Genomic DNA, 20920 nt, shown 5'->3' with positions numbered 1-20920 from the left:
AACTGTAGAAGGAGCCCGAAGAGGCCGGAGAGCTGACGGACAGCAGTGCCTGTCTGACTCCTGTGACGGACAGAGGGAAGGAAGAAAGGAAAGAGAATGTCTTAGGTTGCAGGGGGCTTCTGAGCACGTTTTAGCAAGGCTGACCAGGAGTCCTGGAGCCAAAGTCGCTCTTTGGAGGGGCCTCCCTCTTGCAGGAATGGGCCTACGTCAGTATCCCTGCCTTACCCAGCAGGCTGTGGGAAGCGTGACCTCGGTCCAAACCCCGGGGGTGGCTTTCAGAGCCTAGCTGCCGAGGCCTTTGCTAACTGCGTTCCCCACAACAGATGACTTGAAAGGCACGTTTTCATAGCCCCCTGCGAATTTCATTCCCATTCGATTGGTGAGAATTCAGAGGGGTTCAGAGACGTGCAACAACTCCTGAAGATCATCCAGCAAGGTACAGAGCCAGGCGCTCTCTTTGGCTATAAAGCCTGTGTCTTTCCACCACCTCTAGTTTCTGAATGTGTCAGGAGTGGGATGAAGCTGACCCCCGAAGTTCATCTGGCTTCGTGCTGTACTCAGATGCCTTGAAGGTTTCAAATCCGCACCCGTTAGAAGATACCGGATCCCCGTCTTGAGTTCTTCTCATTGCTTTGCAAGAGGCAAAAAGCAAATGACCCCCAGAGGAGAGCAGATGAAATGGTCAGAATTCCGGAAAGTAAGAAATGTGGGGCATTGCTACAGGAAGCAAAGATATGTAGCCTGTAGGAAAAGTAAAAAAAAAAAAAGAAGTTCTGGGACTCCCATAGTTATCTTCAGACAGTTAAGTAAGCTCCTTTCCAAAAGCAGGGCATCTTCGGGGCATCTGGGTGGCTCGGTCGGTTGAGCATCCGACTTCGGCTCAGGTCATGATCTCGTGGTCCGGGAGTTCGAGCCCCGCGTCGGGCTCTGTGCTGACAGCTCAGAGCCTGGAGCCTGCTTCGGATCTTTTGTCTCTGACTCTCCCTCCCCCTCCCCCGTTTGTGCTTGTGCGTTCGCTCTTTGTCGCTCTCTCTCTCTCAAAAATAAACATCTGGGGCGCCTGGGTGGCGCAGTCGGTTAAGCGTCCGACTTCAGCCAGGTCACGATCTCGCGGTCCGGGAGTTCGAGCCCCGCGTCAGGCTCTGGGCTGATGGCTCGGAGCCTGGAGCCTGTTTCCGATTCTGTGTCTCCCTCTCTCTCTGCCCCTCCCCCGTTCATGCTCTGTCTCTCTCTGTCCCAAAAATAAATAAAAACGTTGGAAAAAAAAAAATTTAAAAAAAAAATAAATAAACATCAAAAACAGGGCATCGTCTATTTAAGCTGCACGTTGCAATAAATATAAGACGCCATCTGGGACAAATAGGTGGAAATAAGCTCAGGTAAGGAACGTTCTACGTGGTACTATCCAAACGTGCTCTAAAGCTGAGTGTCTTCCTGAGGCCCCAGTTCCCGGTATGCTGCTGGTTATACAGCAGGCAACTTGCTCCGTGTTTATTTAAGCGTTTGGTTTGGGGAAGGGAGCAGAGAGAGGAAAGAAAAGGCTGGAATGCCACACCTCTTTTTCCTCTCCACATTCACCTAGGGAGTCTGTTGTTCACCCACTGACTCATTCTCCCCTCAAGTCTGAGAAGAATAGGCAGCTGTGAGTTCACAGGCTAAGTCGTCCGCTCTTGTGTTTGAGCACGAAGTCCCTCCAAAGGCACGTTGTGTGGTTCTTTGAAGAATAAAGGCTACTCATTAAACTCTTTGCTTTCTCTCTAGGGTTTACTGGTGGGATGTTCCTGAAAAGAATTCGCGTTAAGAAGCCTGGACAAGAAGTCTTTAAAAGCGAACTATCAGAATACATCCAGGCCGAGGACCTGTATGTTGGAGCCAGAGTGAACGTGAATGGCTACCTGTTTCACTTGCTCAACGCTGACGAGTATACCTTACGCTACATGGAGGAGAATTCAGATCAGGTGGGCCCGCCCGTATCATTCCTGACTCGCCTCTCCGCACGCTGTAGTCCGTGTGTCTCCTTCACCAGTTTCACATTGTGCACTCGCACACGTGGGCATGAATAATGGATCTCGCGACTTGGCCACGGGTCCCGGCCTACTCTGTTTACACGCTGGGCCCTCCGCTGCCCAGCATCGCGGATGCCAGGCACAGGCAGGAGGCAAGCCCGGGGTTGAATCAGGTTTCCTGGGTTTTCTGCTGACGCGGACAATGTTTTCGTAAAGAAATTTCAGCAACTATAGGGAAGGAAGAAAATCTGGTGCCACACACTGTGCCGTCCCAGCTAATCGGCACCGGCCTGTGCGGAAGGCCAAGCGCTTGAACAAACAGAAACCCCGAGGGACCCTGGATAGTTGCTGGGGTTGCAGCTTTTCCATAACAGGAGCCACCTGAGGCCTGGTTGAGAATTCAAGGATAAACCGGCCACCGTGAGCTCAGAGAGTCTTTCCGTTTGAAGGAAGATGGCAGATGGGTCCTGTTACAATGTACTAGTGTGGCAGTGCTGTTCTGGAAAAATAACACGTTGATAAAATCCCGGTTTTAAGTGTGGACCGGTTTCGTGAGCAAACGTGTGTATTTAGGAGTCATTGGTCAGTATTGAAAAATCCGTCTGGGAGCGCCTAGGTGGCTCGGTAGGTTAAGCGTCCGACTCTTGGTTTCGGGTCAGGTCGTGATCTCGCAGCTTCTTGGGTTCGAGCCCCGCATCAGGCCCTGTGCTGATAGTGCGGAGCCTGCTTGGGATTCCCTCTCTCTCTGCCCCTCCCCCACTCGTGCTCGTTCTCTCTCAGAACAAACCTTAAAAAAAAAAAAAAAAGAAAAGAAAAGAAAAATCTGCCCAGAAACAATTTATTTTCAAAGTCTGCCTGCAGGGGCAGCTGGGTGGCTCTTCTGGTTGGGCAACCAACTGTTGATTTTGGCTCAGGTCCTGATCCCAGGGTTGTGGGATCGAGCCCGGCATCCCCCTGGCGGGCACGCGCTCTATCTCTCGAATAAAAAAATAAACTGTCTGCCTGTAAGAGACAGAGGAATTGAGAGAGAATCCCAAGCAGGCTCTGCACTGCCAGCACGGACCCCGATGCGGGGCTTAATCTCACGACCATGAGACCATGACCTGAGCCGAGATCAAGAATCGGACCCTTAACCAGTTGAGCCACCCAGGCGCCCCCCTCTGCAGTCTGTCTTGACGGGAGACCCAGGCTGCGCCCCGCCCCCCCCCCCCCCCAGGGTTGCCACACCATTTCTCCATTGGCGGTGTTAGGACTTGGGGTTATCATAAAACTGTGAACCAGTAGCCCTTCAAAAGCGCTGAATTCAGGTGAGAGGCTTGAAAACAGGGCAGTTAGACTTTTGGAGACCAGTAGGCTCAGCTAGGAAACCTGACTCCACACTCACTGGCCGGAAGGCCTTAGACGTGGTTCCAGAACCATGCTTGTAATCCAGACCATTTGTATATCAAAGCAAATTTCAAGAACCGTGGGCTCAGTTGTGGTCATGTGACGTTTGTCATCATGTACTATTCGAATTGCAAGACATCGCTTGTTTATCCCGGTAAAATGTATGAGAAATGTTTGCTCGTCGTGCAGAAGCCTCGCAGAACAAGTTACTCGCGATGCAAGGATTTACTATAGTTGTAAGATCTAAAAGGCTCTTCTCCTTCCGGAAAGATAAAAGCAGGGCGTAGGACGTCATCTAATATTGGCATCCCAAGTGAAACCTGCCTTATTTGACAACTACGCTTAACAAGGACTTTCTAAGCAGAGGGAGATTAACATACTCTTTAATATCAATCTGAGGAGTCTTTTCAAGAGAGCTTATGAGATCCAATCATGGAAGTAGATGAGAGGAAGTGCAAAAAGGTGGGGGAGGGTAAGGGGCTGCGGTAGGTCCCAAACCGCCTGGTGGAAAAGAGAGATCTTTATACTAAATTGTAACATCAGTGTTTTTAATCTTCGTATTTAGTGTCTCTCTCTCTCTCTCTCTCTCTCTCTCTCTCTCTCTCTCTCTCTCTTTTAGCTCTTAGCTGTAATTATTTATAAGCTTACGCTTTACTGGATTGAATAAGAAGTATTTTGGCAGAGTCAAACACCTCATCACAGGGTAGGAGACAGGAACTGGGGACTGCCGGTGAGCGAATGTCAGAGGATTACAGTGTGTGTGGATCTCCTGACACCTAGCCGGGCTCTGCCCAGTGCATCGTCTGGTGGCCATCAGTCCTGGGGGACCCACTCTTAAGATCTGGAGAAAATGGGGACCTGCTTACCCAACTCTGAATCCCCATTCTCTCCATTAGGGTCTCCCGACATATTGGGCCAACGTCCAAGGGTTCAGGGGAGAAGGCTGAGGTGGGAGGAGACATTGTTTTCTGATTCCTGTGGCCTACTGTCCCTTAAGCTCATTTCTCTCTGATCTGGGCCTGAGCCAGTGCCACTCGGTGTCCTAAAACTGTAACTGAAGAGGTTTAATTCTAGCCCTGTCTTCTCTGTGTTGGTCTCCACGGAAAGCCGTGCCCAGCTGCCTTCAAGTTCAGAGCATGGAGTCTCTTTGCTGGCCATCAGAAAGACGGGGCCCCGTGTGTCTCAGGCATGTTTAAATACCTTCCTTTCTTCTCTCCCCCCCTCCCCCCCAGTTTCCTATGAGCAGCATTGAACTTGTCCTACAAAAGCTGAAAGAAGAACAATCAAAATCCAGAGAGCTCAAGCAGGTATTTAGAAATGCTGACCCCAAGCTTACAAAGAGAGTGGATTATAATACATTCAGGTAAGCCAGAATTGTGCTAGCAATAATCTGTTTTCCCTTCAAGATCCCCCAAAGAGCGAAGAACAGTTTCTTCCCTAGTGCTTCCTAACTAATTTACTACGTACTTTTATTATTGTTACTGTCGTTGTTGTTATTACGGCTTGACATTTCTTTGGGTCCATGCCTTTGTGATCAAGTTTGGCCCGTTGCTAGTAAAGATTTATGCGTTTGCATGTAAAAGAAGTTTGTAGGCAAGAAGGGAGAGACAAAAGCATTGAAAGTTCTGCTGTCTTGTGAATCGCGGTGTTGAGGGCTTGAGGGGTGGCCGTGAGAGCGCATCAGAGTGAGAGAGGCAGAAGAAAATGCAGCTCAGGGCACCCCTCCGAAATCTGGGGAACAAAGGAAGGGCCAGCTCCCCAGGAATGCGATCCAGTTGGAAAAGAGAGTGGAAACTTGTCCTGATTATCAGGCAAGAGGTGATACATACGTTTTGAAAAACCTAAACATATAGAAATCGAGGGGAAAATACACGGCAGTAGTTAGAACTGTACCAAGAGATCATGGACAATAAAGGTTTTCTCTAAGGTACAGCTGAATTCTGGGACTGGCCAGTGGCTGACCCCGGGCACATTGCCAAACGGTGGAAACCCAGGGAAATTCAAATTCAGGATCTAGTACAATTGTGAGACTTCTTAGCCTTGAAAACGAAGTGAATGGAGCGTTCAGGAGAATGTAAATTAAATCACGGGTGGGAGGACAAAGAGGACTTTCTCTTTAGGCTGAGAATTCTGGCTCCTGAAAACAATAGTGGCTGAGAGCTATTTAGGAAACTCGCTTGCTGACCAATGAGGATGTGAGCCCAGGAGAGGCTGGCAGGGAGGTCTTCCAACTCTGCGCCTGGAGTCGCCTGTTGCATCAGTACCTGGTGACCCGAGGCCACCGTCAGGCCCAAAGTGCCCCCCCAGCCTCCCGTGTTGTTTTGACAGAGCTCTTTTGTGTCCCCGAAATGTTCTCTTGAGAGAAGCGGTCGGGACATATTTTTGTTGTTTGGCGTCGCCAACCTTCTGGGATCCATAAGAACTCATGGCTCTTTGTTATTGTTCGTAGTAGTACACATGTTTGTGGCCTTTTGGAAAATAAACGGAGACAGAGAAAAGAGCAAAGACAATGGCTTAGGCCGTGGACTAATGGAAAGCAATAGGGGAGGAAACACATTTCCATCAGAGATGAGGCAGTGGCTTCGTTTGGTTATTTTGTGTCCTTTTTGGAAAAGCATCGTTCTCCCAACACTCTAGCAGAGCCCGTTGGAAACACTTTAGAGAGTTGATGGGACTTTGGGGGGGGCACTTGGGCCAGGCAGGAGATCCAAGGAGTTTGAAAAGTTGCTCTGCAGATGGAGGCCTGACCCCTCACCGTGGGTGGAATAAAGGACCGCCAGGCTGTGTGATTGAGGACAGCCTCGAGGCGCCGGGTGCTCAGAAGGAACCGGCACCCCCCGCACCGCCTCCCCCTCCCCGGCCCCGTCTTTAGACCCTCTCCTGGCCGGGAATCCCTTAAGATGAAAACCAGATCAGGTCATGCCCGGCTGGCAGAACCCTTCAGTGCCCTGCCATCGTGCTTACGGTAAGACCCAGACATCTTCGTGCAGCCGGCCCGGGCCCCGAGTGTTGTGACTGTTTGTATTTCCACTGTTATCACTTCTTGTTCCCCAGCCCTGTCCTCTGGCCTTGCTGGCTGCCGCTCAGTTTCTCAGACGCGTCAAGCGCTTTCCCGCCTCCAAACCTATGCGCGCGCGCTGTTCCCTCTGCTTGGAACGCAGATTGTGCCACACCACGGTCCTTTTCACTGCAAACTCCAAGAGTCCTCTTAAGAGGGGTTTTTTTTTTTTCTTTCTAATGCTTATTCATTTTTGAGAGCGAGAGCGAGTGCGAGTGAGGAAGGGGCAGAGAGAGAGAGGGGTGGGGGGACAGAGGATCCAAAGCAGGCTCTGAGCTGTGAGCACAGGGCCCGACACGGGACTCGAACTCAGGAACCGTGAGATCATGGCCCGAGCCGCAGTCGGATGCTTGACCTCCTGAGCCACCCAGGCGCCCCTAAGACGCCTCTTCAACGGCACTTCCTCGGCGGGGCTTTCTTTCTGATTATCCCGCCTAAAGCCTGTCACTCCCTGTTATCCTTACCCTTCCGTCGGTAGTTTTCACAGCGCTTAGTACAACTTGCAGCTACTCTATTTGGACAGCCGTATGGGCGCGTGTGTGCTTGGGTGTCTTCTCCTGTGAGAACGGAGAAGGTTCCTGAGGGCCAGGCACCTCCACGGTCCTATTCACGGCCCTATCCTTGGCACCTAGCGCTGGGCTCAGTGAATGTCTTAGTTAGCTCCCGAATGGAATGCCGAACTGCTAGAATCATTCCTGGGGGGGTTCGAGTTTGGTGGCACTGCCTGCAGGTGAGCATGTAGATCAGGAGGCAGGACGTCCTGGTCAACACGACGTGTTTGGGGTCAGGCACTGTGCCTTCTGTGCTTGTGGGCCCCTAGCTTAATTTTTGAGAGAGAGAGAGAGAGAGAGAGAGAGCGCGCGCGCGTGAGGGGGGAGGGGGCAGAGAGATTGGGAGACACAGAATCCGAAGCAGGCTCCTCCCTGTCCGCGCCGTCGGGGCTCTCGAACCCTTGAACCGCGAGATCGTGACCTGAGGCAAAGTCGGACGCTCAGCCGGCTGAGCCCCCCAGGCGCCCCTTCACCTCTCTCTCTTTTGTTCCTTACACCCTTTCCCAGGCAAAGGCGAAGGAACTCACGGCCAGTCTCCGTCACACCACACAAGATTTAGTTCTGGGTGCTCTCACTAGCTCATGTTTTTCTTTTCACTTATTTTCGTGTGTATGTCTGGGTGTGTGTTCCGAGAGCAGGGACACTCCCTTCCTGGTTTTCTGCTTGAGCCTCAGCACTTTTTACAGTGTCTGGCGCGTAGTAGGGCCAGAATGAAAATTCGTTGAGTGGCCACATCTCATCCTGCCCTCACTGCTTTGACTGCTGCCTCAGGGCTGATTTCTACCTACTCGGTCCTCAAGCTCAGACCCTTCTCTTGAGCTGTAGATCTGGAAATACGAATGCCTCCAGGACATTTCCCCGTTGGATGTGCCTTAGGCATCCCAAAATAACTTTTTCTAAGTTGACCTCATTTTCTTCTCCTCTAAAGTTGTACCTGGGGACCCTGTCTTGGTAATAGCCACCACACTTGTGCCCAGGGCCCGGGGCCAGGGCCTGACTTTTCTCTGTCTTCTCTTCTGTCTTGACCTCTCCTACCCACCTTGAAACTATACTTATTTTTTTTTTAATGTTTTTATTTATTTTGAGACAGAGAGCGCATGAGCAGGAGAGGGGCAGAGAGAGAGGGAGACGCAGAATCCGAAGCAGGCTCCAGGCTCTGAGCTGTGAGCACGGAGCCCGACGCGGGGCTCGAACTCACGGACTGTGAGATGATGACCTGAGCTGAAGTCGGACGCCCAACCGACTGAGCCACCCCGGCGCCCCAAAACTGTACTTCTTTTTAAAAAAAATTTTTTGGGAGGTGCTTGGGTGTCTCAGTCGGGTAAGCATCCGACTTCATCTCAGGTCATGATCTCGTGGGTCGTGAGTTCAAACCCCACGTTGGGCCCTGTGCTGACAGCTCAGAGCCTGGAGCCTGCTTTGGATTCTGTGTCTCCCTCTCTCTCTCTCTGCCCCTCCCCCGCTAGCACTCTCTTTCCTTCTCTCTCTAGAAGATAAGTAAACGTTACAAAAAATCAAAATTAAAAAAAATTTTAATGTTTTTTATTTTGAGAGAGAGTGAGTGGGGGAGGGCAGAGAAAGAGGGAGACAGAATCCGAAGCAGGCTCCAGGCTCCGAGCTGTCCGCGCAGAGCCCGACGCGGGGTTCGAGCTCATGAACAGTGAGATCATGACCTGAGCCGAAGTCAGACACTCAACCGACTGAGCCCCCCCCCCCAGGCCCCCCCAAAACTGCTTCTTAAGCTAACTTCTCTCCAACCCCAGCTTCATTGTTGTGGCTCAGCTTTTTACCACCGTTCACTTAGACTCTCTTGTGAACTGTGCAGCTCAGTCTCCTTTTCTTTACTCTCATCCGCCCAAGTGTTGCCAGAGGAACCTTCCTGAAATCTGATGATGTCATTCCTCTCCTCTAAATCCTGCGTCCTCATTGTCTCCAGAGCAAATCCCGGCCTTTTGGTGTTTCGTGTGAGTTTGGTCATCGTCTGACCCTTGCCTGCCCCCGCCCCTTACTTCACCTCACAAGAAGACTTTTATAGAAGTCCCCATTTATCCAGCACTTACTATGGGCCACACGTGGTACCAAATGCATTTCGTCTACTACCCACGGGTAGCCCCTGTTGAGTTGTTTACTTCCTGGCCTCCATCGCTGGCTCCTGCCAAGCACAGTAGATGTTTGTTGAATAATCTAACGAGTGGCCCTATTTCTTGGGACCGTTCAGTCGAAAGCCTGCAGTGAACAAATAGATAATTGCTTGCCTTGCACTGGGGAGGGGCGGTCTGTCTCTGACTGTAAGGGAGTCCAGGGAGAGCCAGGCCTGATCCTCACTAGCCAGATGACCTGCGCAACTCAACTTCACCTACCTGCGCCTCACTTCTGCCCGTACGATGGTCTCTGAGGCCCTTTCTAGGCACTGCCGTTCCGAAACCCTTAAAATGTTGGTTTATAGATACACTCGTAAAGTGTTCCCCTTTCAACTACGCGCATTGCAAGAGTAGATAGGCAGGCAGAGACAGGATTGTGGCATAGGCCTCCAGGCTTCACTTGTGTGGGCCCCGAGTCTCTCCCCTGCTTCTGGGGCAGTGGTCCAAGCCCCAGGCACTTCCCTTCTCAGAGATTTGTGCCTCTCTCAGGGAAACCTTGAGAGTCGGGGCTAATAAACCACCTCTGCATAAGATGCCACAATTGATAACCGACCAATGGATTAATGTGTGGGCCTTCTTGAGATCATCGCTTCCAAAATGACCCGAAGGAACCCAGGGACGGGAAAACAGGAGGCAGTTTGGAGAGGGAATATTTCTCTTCTGCCCTGTGGGGGTCACTAGTTAATGCCTCTTCAGGGTCTGTCAGATTGGCCTCTGAGGGTCGCTGATTGTCACCCAGGCACGTGCAGAGAGGCCCTTCTCAGAGCCTCAGATGCCCGCTGGGCAGATTTCAGCAGGGAGCTGGGAAGGTCCAGTGTTCTGCGTAACCGGGAACGTGGCAGGGGTGAGGCTTCCCCATGTGGGCCCTGCATTCAGAGCGGCAGCAAGGGCCCCATGCCAGGGAAGGTGTGGTCAGTCCCTCTCTCCGGCCCCCTCCCCAAGCCTTGACCTACCTACTGGAAGCGAGACCTGCCCTATGTAGCCAGTGTACATTTTGGTTTTCTGTGTGCTCACCTTTTCTCCCCACCTGGGGAGAGGTCCCAGAGGGCAAGGCCCATGCCCGGCTCACCCTTTTGTCTTTCCCGGATACCTCCGGGACCCAGTGTCTGAGGCCTCAATGCACATAGTAAGTTGTTGCATAGTTCTCCCTCAGAACCCCCCCACCCCTCGTCAATTGTAAGGTCAGGAGATCTCCTGTGACCATCCATGTAATAAACCCCTTCTAAGATTGAGAGTCTCGAGAACATTCTCTCTCTTGTAAAATTAAAATTCTTCCTGGGAGAGGTAGTACAATATAAATGGCTGTGACTTTGGACTTGCTGACCTGAATCCAAATCTCGACTCTACCATTTGTCAGCTTGGCGGCCTCGAGCAAGTTGCCGAACAATGTTTTCACCTGTAAAATGGGGATACTGATACCCACTACACAGAGCTGTGGCAACGAATAAATCTGATGACGTGCAGAAAGTTCTTTTTTTTAATAGTATTTTTTTTCAACGTTTTTATTTATTTTGGGGACAGAGAGAGACAGAGCATGAACGGGGGAGGGGCAGAGAGAGAGGGAGACACAGAATCGGAAACAGGCTCCAGGCTCCGAGCCGTCAGCCCAGAGCCCGACGCGGGGCTCGAACTCCCGGACCGCGAGATCGTGACCTGGCTGAAGTCGGACGCTCAACCGACTGCGCCACCCAGGCGCCCCCAGAAAGTTCTTTTTGTAGCATGCTGTAGTATGTAACGGGCACTAGAAAACGAAAACCCTTTGTCCCAACAGTTGCCACTCTGTGTCACCAAACATAGTAATAGAAATCTGTGTCTTATTTTCAGTATTTCAGTTAGGTTGTAGATTTATCTAGGATGAGGTCATTGAAAACATTGTTTAATAAATGAGGTTGGAAGAAACTGTTGAGAAACTTGGAGGCCATGAAGGTGGAAAATAAACGTCATTGTTGGTGGACCAAGGTCGGGAAACATTGTTCTAATCTGCCCCATTAGTGTCCTTTACTTCAAGGAAGAAGAATTATAAATTTGGTGCTTAGAACATTGTAATGATCTCATCCTGATTTATCTCAGACAGTTATCTCTCCCTTGATGTGGTTTCGCTCTATCTTTATTTGAACAACTCTGCGTTCATTGTTATGGGTGTTTTTATTGTAAGTCTGACATCTTTTAAGGAAGCGACTCGTCTACGAATCTCTATGAACAAAAGCAGAAACGAAGACAAATTCCAAAAGGGCTCGAATGTCTACTCTCATCATGAACCAAATAAGACATTTTGACAGTGTTCATAACGTATCTTTGAGATGGGCGCCCCCGCGTATATCTTTTGAAAACCACGTTTTGAACCTTCCTTAAAGCATTAAGTATAAATAAGGTGACATCATAGGAAAGACACTGGCCTGGGAATCAAAAAGACCAAGATCTTTGATTTGATTCTGTCCCCGCCTGATGGTGTTCCTTGTATTGGTGAGGGCTTAGTTTTTTTAAAAAGCAGAATCTTCTCTGGCTCGTTAAGCAGAAAAGGAATTTTATTAAAAGGATCCTGACTGGTTCACAGTATCTTTGGAAGGACTCGAGAAATAAGCCTGAAACTAAATTCTAGGAACAGTGCCCAGAACTGGGCCCCGAGAACTTGTCTGATGGGAAAATGGCCTCTGTTACCACCGCCAAGAACTCGGTTTTACCACAGCCACCCCTTAACCACCACTTCTGGCGCCCTTTGCCACTGCTGAAAACTGGCTGAAACCAAACATGGTCTACACCTACCTGGTTTCCCCCCCCCCCCCCCCCGTTAATCCCTTCCAAGTCAAAGTCTTATGCAAACTTCCCTGATTGGCCGAGCCCGGGTCACCCGCCTGTTTCTAACTGCAAGAAAGGCTGGGAAATTGAGCTCTGACTTCCGTGTTGAGTGATGGGGGACACAATAGCAAATCCAAGCCAAGATGAGCCAGAGAGAGAACATAAAACGTGGACGTCAGGTACTGAACTCCGTCTGTAACCAGACCAAGCAAAACACTTGCGTGGTCTCAGCACTTTGTAAATACTTTTCTGACCCACCGAACAGCTAAACAGAATACAAAGCCCTGGCCTACAGTCTGCTACTTTTGCAATCTCTGACACGCGTTTGTTTCTGAGTTTCAGTTGCCTTAAATGAGGGTATTGGATTAGCTTCGGTGAAGTTCCTAGATCGGAAGCTGGCAATTGTATTTAGTTTGGCTTTTGTTTAATGTTTTATAAAGTTAGGAATTGCAACAAAAAAACCTTACATACCTAGCGCCTATTGAAAAACATGAAATTGAGCCCTACTTTTCCTCATGGCAAGAAGCCGTCCGTTGGGAGGAGAGTGGTAGCCTATTTTCTACATTTCTTCCCAGGCTCTGGAATTCCTTATTGTCTTAACACCTTCTCCCGTGTATCTTACTTGTGCATCCTAGTAGGTACTTACTTGACTAACCCATGGATTAGATCACTATGACGTCCCTTCCAACCATAAGATTCCATTATTTTGTTACCCCAGGTATAATGGAAATCGGCATTTAGGAATCACTGTATAAATAGCCCAACATAGAACCGAAGGCTGATTTTTAAATTCGAACTGAAGGCTGATTTTTAAATTACAACCTAAATATGATTGTGTACCTAAAAATCCAGAAGACTAAATTTAAAAATGGTTAAAACTCATAAGAGGATTCAAGAAAGTAACTAAACACAGGGAAAGTATACAAAAAGCAGTAGATTGGCTTTGTACCAGTAACAACCAGTTAGGAAATGTTATGTAAGGCAGGGGGCACTATTCAGTATAGCAACAAAAGTTATGAAATACTTGGGAATAAACTGTGCAAGAAATGTGGAAGACTAAAATGAATACAATTTTCAAAGCTTTGTTATATCCCATATATATATCCCATATATATATTATATGCTATATCCCATATATATATCCCATATATATATATCCCATATATATATATGGGAAAACAGTTGTCAAAATTCTTTTTTTTTTTTCATTTTATTTATTTTGAGATAGAGATGGAGATCAAGCAGGGGAGGGGCAGAGAGAGAAAGGGAGGCAGAATCCCAAGCAGACTCTGCTCTGTCAGTACGGAACCTGATGTGGAACTTGAACTCTCGAACCGTGAGATCACGACCTGAGCTAAAGTCGGACACGTAACGGACTGAAGTACGCAGGTGCCCCTGCTGTCAAAATTCTAATGTGTGCAGATTAATCTGTAGGTTTGAAATAGTTGCAGTCAGAATTACCATGTGGATTTTGGTGGTTGCTGTTGTTAGGTGGGGTTTTGTTTTGCGGGGTTGGGGGAGAGAAATTGGCTGATAGATTATGAAGTCCCTCAAAGAAATTAGAGTATTGAGAACATGTTGAAAAAGTAGAATCTGAAACTCTAGAGACCAGACTTTATATCATTTGTAGATATTTGAAAACATTGTGACCTACTAGTAGAGGAATAAACCCAGATACCAGTAAAATACAGTATAGACACATTTTTATGGGTTTTCATGTAAGAGATGGAGAATTTCTCAAACCAATGGAGAAAGAACGGATTATTAATAAAAGCTCTTGTGACCACTGATTGGGCAACGTTTAATGCCTTTTTATTTTGTGGTAGAGCAGTTTCCAAAAGCCATAAAGGAAAAGTTGACTGTATTGACTACAGGAAAATGTTATGTTTCTCTATAGCAATAAGCAAACTCAAAAGATGAGGGACAGACTGAGAGAAGACATTTACAACTAATAACAGAACCAGGAATTAACGTTAAGGATTTATGAAAATCTCCCATAAAATCAACAGACAAAAATGAGTTAAGGACACAGTATTCGAATAGGCAGTTCACAGAAGAAACACAAATAGCCTTTTAAACCCCTTGGGGCGCCTGGGTGGCTCAGTCGGTTAAGCGTCCAACTTCAGCTCAGGTCACGATCATGGGTCACAGGTTCGAGCCCCGTCTCAGGCTCTGTGCTGACAGCTCAGAGCCTAGAACCTGCTTTGGATTCTGTGTCTCCCTCCCTCTTTGCCCCTCCCTCGCTCTCTCGCTCGCTCTCTCCCAAAAATAAGTAAAAACATTTAAAAAAAAGAACATAACTGACTCCAGATGAGCATATAGGATAACAGGTACTCTCATTTTCTAGTGATGGGAACTTTAAATTTGTTCAGCTTTTTTTTGGGAGGACAGTTGGCATATCTGTCTAATGTTTGGAACCTTTTACCTAGTAATCGCACTCTCAGAAAGTTGTGCATTCAGAAAAAAAAATCTCACCGGTGGATTGTAAGAGATCTTCGTGTGTGCACGCGCACCCGCACGTAATATTTATTGCGGCACGCTTCGTAATAGCAGACACACGCAAACATCAAATGCCCAACAACAGGGAAATCGTGGGATACATCCTACTGCATCAGTTTAAGACAGTACTATTTGGCCATAAGAAAGGATGAAATAGACCACATATGCACACCCGAAGAAATAGTCAGTGTATCGGTGAGGAGTAGCTAAGGAATGCTACGGTAACAACTAATCCCCCCCCCAAAATCTCCGGGAATTAAAGCAACAAAAGTTGATTTCCCTCTCACTCTGTGTCTCCATTGTGGTTGTGGGGGAAACACTGTTCATTGCAGTCACACAGGGACTGAGGCTAACAAAACAGCCCCTGCCTTGAATGTCGCTGATCAGTGGGCCGGAGAGAGAATTTTGGAGGGTCCAGCCCAACAGATGCGCGGCTGGGAGGAGCTACATCTCGTTTACATTCTCAGTGCAGTGCCCCTGTATGCAGAAGAACGAGAGAAACCAGAGATTGGTGAACACTAACGGCCGCCATATGGAAGTCGTGTGGTTGTGTAGATAAGGCAAAATTCAGAAGTCCGTGTGATATGATCCTTTTTATGAAAATACCGAAAGGTTATGCGTACATATATTTTTACGTAACTATCTCAAGGATTGTGTATCCTTTGAAGACGCCCACTTCAAGCAGCTTGAAACAGACCATGCCTCATTCTTTGACACATACTTTTTTTTTTTTAACGATGACAATTAAAAAAAAAAAAAAACAACTAAAAAAACAAATAGAACCCCAACAAATAAAGCAAAAATCCTGGGCAAAAAGCACTGAACGTTTTTGATTTCTTGCTTCAGTTTCCAGAAAGAACGAATGACAAATGCTGGCAGGATGTACTGAGCAAAAGTCAAGAGGCTCAGAATCCTAGAACAGCGTGCGAGATTCTTCCACCTGATGCTCTGCTCTGTTAATAAAACTCTAGAGCTTTAAAATTAAATTTTGGGATGGAGTAGTTTTTATAATTTTCAAATGCTTATCAAGTTAGCGATGAGGTCTTACCCATTCATTTCTCCCCAACATTTTTTTTTAATTTTTTTATTAAAAAATTTTTTAATGTTTATTTTTGACAGAGAGAGACAGAGCATGAGCGGGGTAGGGGCAGAGAGAGAGGGAGACACAGAATCTGAAGCAGGCCCCAGGCTCCGAGCCCTCCACACAGAGCCCAACGTGGGGCTCGAACTCACGGACCGTGAGATCGTGACCTGAGCCAAAGTCGGACGCTCAACCGACGAAGCCACCCAGGCGCCCCGTCCCCCCAACATTTTAGGGAAATGTTAAAACACTCAGAAAATTTGAAGGGAAAGGGGTACAGAAAAGTGACCATTCACATACCTACTATGTAAGTGTATCACTAACATTTTACTATATTTGCTTTATTACACATTTCTGTTTCTACATCCCTCTGTTCATCCGTTAACATCTCAGTTTTGGTGCGTTTCAAAGACAGACATAGACATCAGTTACCTTCCCTTTAGATATTTCAGCATGCTTAACATTTATTTACAGTTTTTTTCTTTTTCTATAAAATTCACGTTCAATGAAACGCACAAACCTTAAGTGTATGTTTACTGGGGGTTGGTTTTTTTTTTTTTTGCTTTTTTAAAATTAAGTTTTTATTTTAATTCCAGTAGAGTTAACATACAGTGTTCTAGGGGCGCCTGGGTGGCGCAGTCGGTTAAGCGTCCGACTTCAGCCAGGTCACAATCTCGCGGTCCGGGAGTTCGAGCCCCGCGTCAGGCTCTGGGCTGATGGCTCAGAGCCTGGAGCCTGTTTCTGATTCTGTGTCTCCCTCTCTCTCTGCCCCTCCCCCGTTCATGCTCTGTCTCTCTCTGTCCCAAAAATAAATAAAAAAAAACCCAAAAACAAACAAACAAAAAACATACAGTGTTCTATTAGTTTCAGGCGTACAATGTAGCGATTCAACACTTCCATATGGCACCCGGTGCTCATCACAAGTGCCCTCCGTAATCCCCATCACCTGTTTTACCCATCCCTCCACTCACCTCCCCTCTGGTCACCAACCATCCGTTTGTTCTCTATAGTTAAGAGTCTCTTTCTTGGTTTGCTTCTCTCTCTGTCTCTCCTTTTCTCATTTGTTTTGTTTCTTAAATGCCACATACGAGTGAGATCATACGGTATTGGTCTTTGGCTGCCTTATTTTGCTTAGTATTATACTCTCTAGCTCCATCCACGTTGCTGCAAATGGCCAGATTTCAGTCTTTTTTTACAGACGAATAATATTCCCTTGTATTTCTGTACCACATCTTCTTTATCAGTTCACCTACCTATGGGCCTTTGAGCTGTTTCCGTAATTTGGCTGTTGCAGGTAAATACAATAAACATAGGGGCTCCAATAAACACAAGGGCACATATGTTCCCTTGAATTAGTGTTTTTGTATTTCAGGGGTAAATACCCAGTGGTGTGAGTACAGGGTCATAGGGTAGTTCTCTTTCTTTCTGAAGAACCTCCATTCAGTTTTCCACAGTGGCTGCACCAGTTTGCATTCCCACCAACAGTGCAAGAGGGTTCCCGTTCTCCGCATCCTCTCTAGCATGCGTAGTTTCCTGATTTGTTCATTTTAGCCGCTCTGACCGGCGTGAGGTGGTATCTCAGTGTGGCTTTGATTTGCATTTCCCTGATGATGAGTGATGTTGAGCATCTTTTCATGTGTCTGTTGGCCATCTGGATGTCTTCTTTGGAGAAATGTCTGTTCATTTCTTCTTCCCATTTTTTTAAACTGGATTATTTGGTTTCTAGGTATCGATTTGCATAAGGTCTTTATATATTTTGGATACTCTTTATCAGATAGGTCATTTGCAAATATCTTCTCCCATTCAATAGTTGCCTTTTAGGTTTGTCGATTGTTTCCTTCACTGTGCAGGAGCTTTTTATTTTGATGTAGCCTCAATAGTTTATTTTTGCTTTTATCTCCCTTGCCTCAGGAGACCTATCTAGAAAAATGTTGCTACAGCCACTGTCAGATTACTGCCTGTTCTCTCTTCGAGGACTTTTATGGTTTCAGGTCTCACAATTAGGTCTTTAATTCATTTTGGTTTAATTTTGTGTATGATGTAAGAAAGTGGGCCAGTTTCATCCTTGCGCTGACCAGTTTCCCCAGCACCGTTTGTTGAAGAGACTGTCTTTTTCCTGTTTCGTATTCTTTCTTCCTTTTTCATAGATTAATGACCATATAATTGTGGGTTTATTTCTGGGTCTTCTGTTCTCTTCCGTTGATTTGTGTGTCTGTTTTTGTGCCAGTACCATACTGTTTTGATTAATACAGCTTTGCAGTATAACTTCAAGTCTGGAATTGTGATGTCTCCAGCTTTGCTTTTCTTTCTCAAGGTTGCTTTGGCCATTTGGGGTCTTTTGTGGTTCCATATAAACTTTAGGACTGTTTCTTCCAGTTCTGTGAAAAACGCTGTTGGTATTTTAATAGGGATTGCATTAAATGTGTAGATTGCTTTGGGTAGGATAGACATTTTAACAATATTTGTTCTACCAATCCATGAGCGTGGAATGTCTTTTCATTTCTATGTGTCATCTTTAATTTCTTTCATCAGTGTTTTCAAAATACAGGCCTTGTACCTCTTGGTTAAGTTTATTCCTGGGTACTTTATTATTTTTGGTGCAATTGTAAATGGGATTGTTAATTTCTCTTTCTGCTGCTTCATTTTTATTATATAGAAATTCAACAGATTTCTCTGTACATTGATTCTGTATCCTCTGAATTTATTGAATTTTTTCATCCGTTCTAGTAGGTTTTTGGTGGAGTCTTTAGGGTTTTCTGTATATGCCATCGTGTCGTCCGCAAATAATGAAAGTTTTACTTCTTAGAAGTTTGGATGCCTTTTATTTCTTTTTGTTGTCTAACTGCTGTGGCTAGGTATTCCAGTACGAGATTGAATAAAAGTGGCGAGAGTGAATGTCCTTGTCTGATTCCTGACCTTATGGGGGAAGCTCTTAGATTTTCCCCATTGAGTATGATGTTCGCTCTGGGTTTTTCATATAAGCCCTTTGTTATGTTGGGTATGTTCCCCCTAAACCTACTTTGTTGAGGGCTGTATCATGAATGGATGTTGTACTTTGTCGAGTGCCTTTTCTACATCTATTGAAACGATCACACAGCTTTTATCCTTTCTTTTATTGGTGTGATGTATCATGTTGATTGGCGAATATTGAACCACCCTGGCAACCCAGGAATAAACCCCACTTGATCATGGTGAATGATTTTTTTAATGTATTGTTGGATTTTGGTGTGCTAGTATTTTGTTGAAGATTTTTGCATCTGTCTTCATCAGAGATATTGGCCTGTATTCATTTTTTGTGGTGTCTTTGTCTGGCTTTGGTGTCTGGGTAATGCGGGCCTCATAGAATGAGTTTGGAAGTTTTCCTTCCTTTTCTGTTTTTCGGAAGAGTTTGAGAAGAATAGGTATTACCCCTTCTTTAAATGTTTGGTAGAATTCACCTGTGAAGCCATCTGGTCTTAGACTTTGGCCTGTTGGCAATTCTTTGATCACTGATTCGATTTCCTTGCTGGTAATCAGTCTGTTCAAATTTTCTATTTCTTCCTGTTTCAGGTTGTCCAATTTGTTGGCATGTAACTTTTCATAACATTCTCTTACAATTATTTATATTTCTGTGATGTTGGTTGTTATTTCTCCTCTCTTTTGTGATTTTGTTTACATTCTTTCTCTATCTCTCCCCCCCTTTTTTTTTTATGTTAAGTGTGGCTAGAGATTTATCAATTGTACTTATTTTTTCAAAGAACCAGTTCCTGGTTTCATTGAAGTGTTCTAATTTTTTTTTTTTTTTAGTTTCTTTTTTTTTTTTTTTTTTTTTTCAACGTTTATTTATTTTTGGGACAGAGAGAGGCAGAGCATGAACGGGGGAGGGGCAGAGAGAGAGGGAGACACAGAATCGGAAGCAGGCTCCAGGCTCTGAGCCATCAGCCCAGAGCCCGACGCGGGGCTCGAACCCACGGACCGCGAGATCGTGACCTGGCTGAAGTCGGACGCTTAACCGACTGCGCCACCCAGGCGCCCCAATCTATGACTGGTTTTTAATTTGTGGTGACTGTTATGTTTGTATGTAACATCTTTTGCGTATAGCAGCCTATATTAAATAGAGATGGTCGCTTAAATTTGAACCCGTTCTTTACTCCTCTCCTCCCACGTTTTAGGTATATGGTGTCATATTTTATATCCTTTTATTTTATGAATCCCTGATTTTTACAGATATACTTGTTTTTACTGCTTTTGTGTTTCCTGCCTCTCATACTCTCACTTACGGTCTTTCCTTTCCACTCAGAGAATCCCTCTTAATGTTTCTTGTAGGGCTGGTTTAGTGGTCATGAACTCCTTTAGTTTTTCGTTTGTCTGAAAAACTTTATCTCTCCTTCTATTGTGTATGATGGCCTTACCGGATAGAGTGGTCTTGGGTACAGATTTTTCCTTTCCAGCACTTTTTTTTTTTAATGTAAACCCTATCCCCAACTTGGGGCTTGAACTCATGACCCTGAGATCAAGAGTTGCATGCTCTACCACTGACCCAGCCAGCCACCCCCCCTTCCAGCACTTTGAATATATCATGCCATTCCCTTCTGGCCTGCAAAGTTTCTGCTAAAACTGTTGATAGCCTTATGGGATTTCCCCTGTATGTAACTGCCTTCTTTTACTGCTTTTAACATTTTTTTCTTCATCACTACTTTTTGCCATTAAAAAAATTTTTTTTTACATTTATTTATTTGTGAGAGACAGAGCACAAGCAGGGGAGGGGCAGAGAGTGAATGAGACACAGAATCCAAAGCAGGTTCCAGGCTCCGAGCTGTCAGCACAGAGCCCGACATGGGGCTCAAACTCACAAACCGTGAGATCATGACCTGAGTTGAAGTCGGACGCTTAACCGACTGAGCCACCCAGGTGCCCCTACTCTTTGCCGTTTTAATGTGGACCTCCTCAGCTTGATTTTGTTGGGGAACCTCTGTGCCTCCTGGATCTGGATCTGGATCTGGATCTGGATATCTGTTTCCTTCCCCAGATTAGAGAAGTTTTCAGTTATTATTTCTTCAAATAAATTTTCTGCCCCCTTTCTCTCTCTTCTTATGGGATCCCTATGATCGTTTACTGAGTTTTGACAAATGCATACACCTGTGCAACCCAAGCCTCTGTTAAGGCGTAGAATATTATCATTCCTCCATTCAGAAAGCAAGCACGGTTCTAATTTTTTCCCCACAGTAGGTCGTTTCCCCCCCACCCCACCCCGGTTCTAGAACTCCATATAAATATACTGTATGTATTCTTTGGTGGCCTCTCTCATTTGGTATGATTTTTGAGATTCATCCATATTGTTGGGTATATTCATTCCGTTACATTGCCAAGTAGTATTCCGTTGTATGAATATACCATCACCTGTTTATTATTTCCCCTGCTGG

The 20920-nt window shown here is 46.2% G+C and overlaps 1 protein-coding gene across 2 annotated transcripts in view; it reads left to right on the top strand.

Annotated features, from left to right (window-relative positions):
* The window catches only part of EFHC2 (EF-hand domain containing 2), a 202536-nt gene that overhangs the window by 116539 nt on the left and 65077 nt on the right, over positions 1–20920 (top strand). For both annotated transcript variants that reach the window (XM_047844969.1, XM_047844970.1), the window contains 2 exons: positions 1762–1958; positions 4625–4755. In XM_047844969.1, coding sequence (XP_047700925.1) covers positions 1762–1958; positions 4625–4755 — 328 coding nt within the window. The remainder of the gene's footprint in view (positions 1–1761; positions 1959–4624; positions 4756–20920) is intronic.

This window comes from Prionailurus viverrinus, chromosome X (assembly GCF_022837055.1).
Source record: "Prionailurus viverrinus isolate Anna chromosome X, UM_Priviv_1.0, whole genome shotgun sequence".
NCBI classification, from domain to species: Eukaryota; Metazoa; Chordata; class Mammalia; order Carnivora; family Felidae; genus Prionailurus; species Prionailurus viverrinus.
This window is presented reverse-complemented; position numbering and strand designations above follow the sequence as displayed.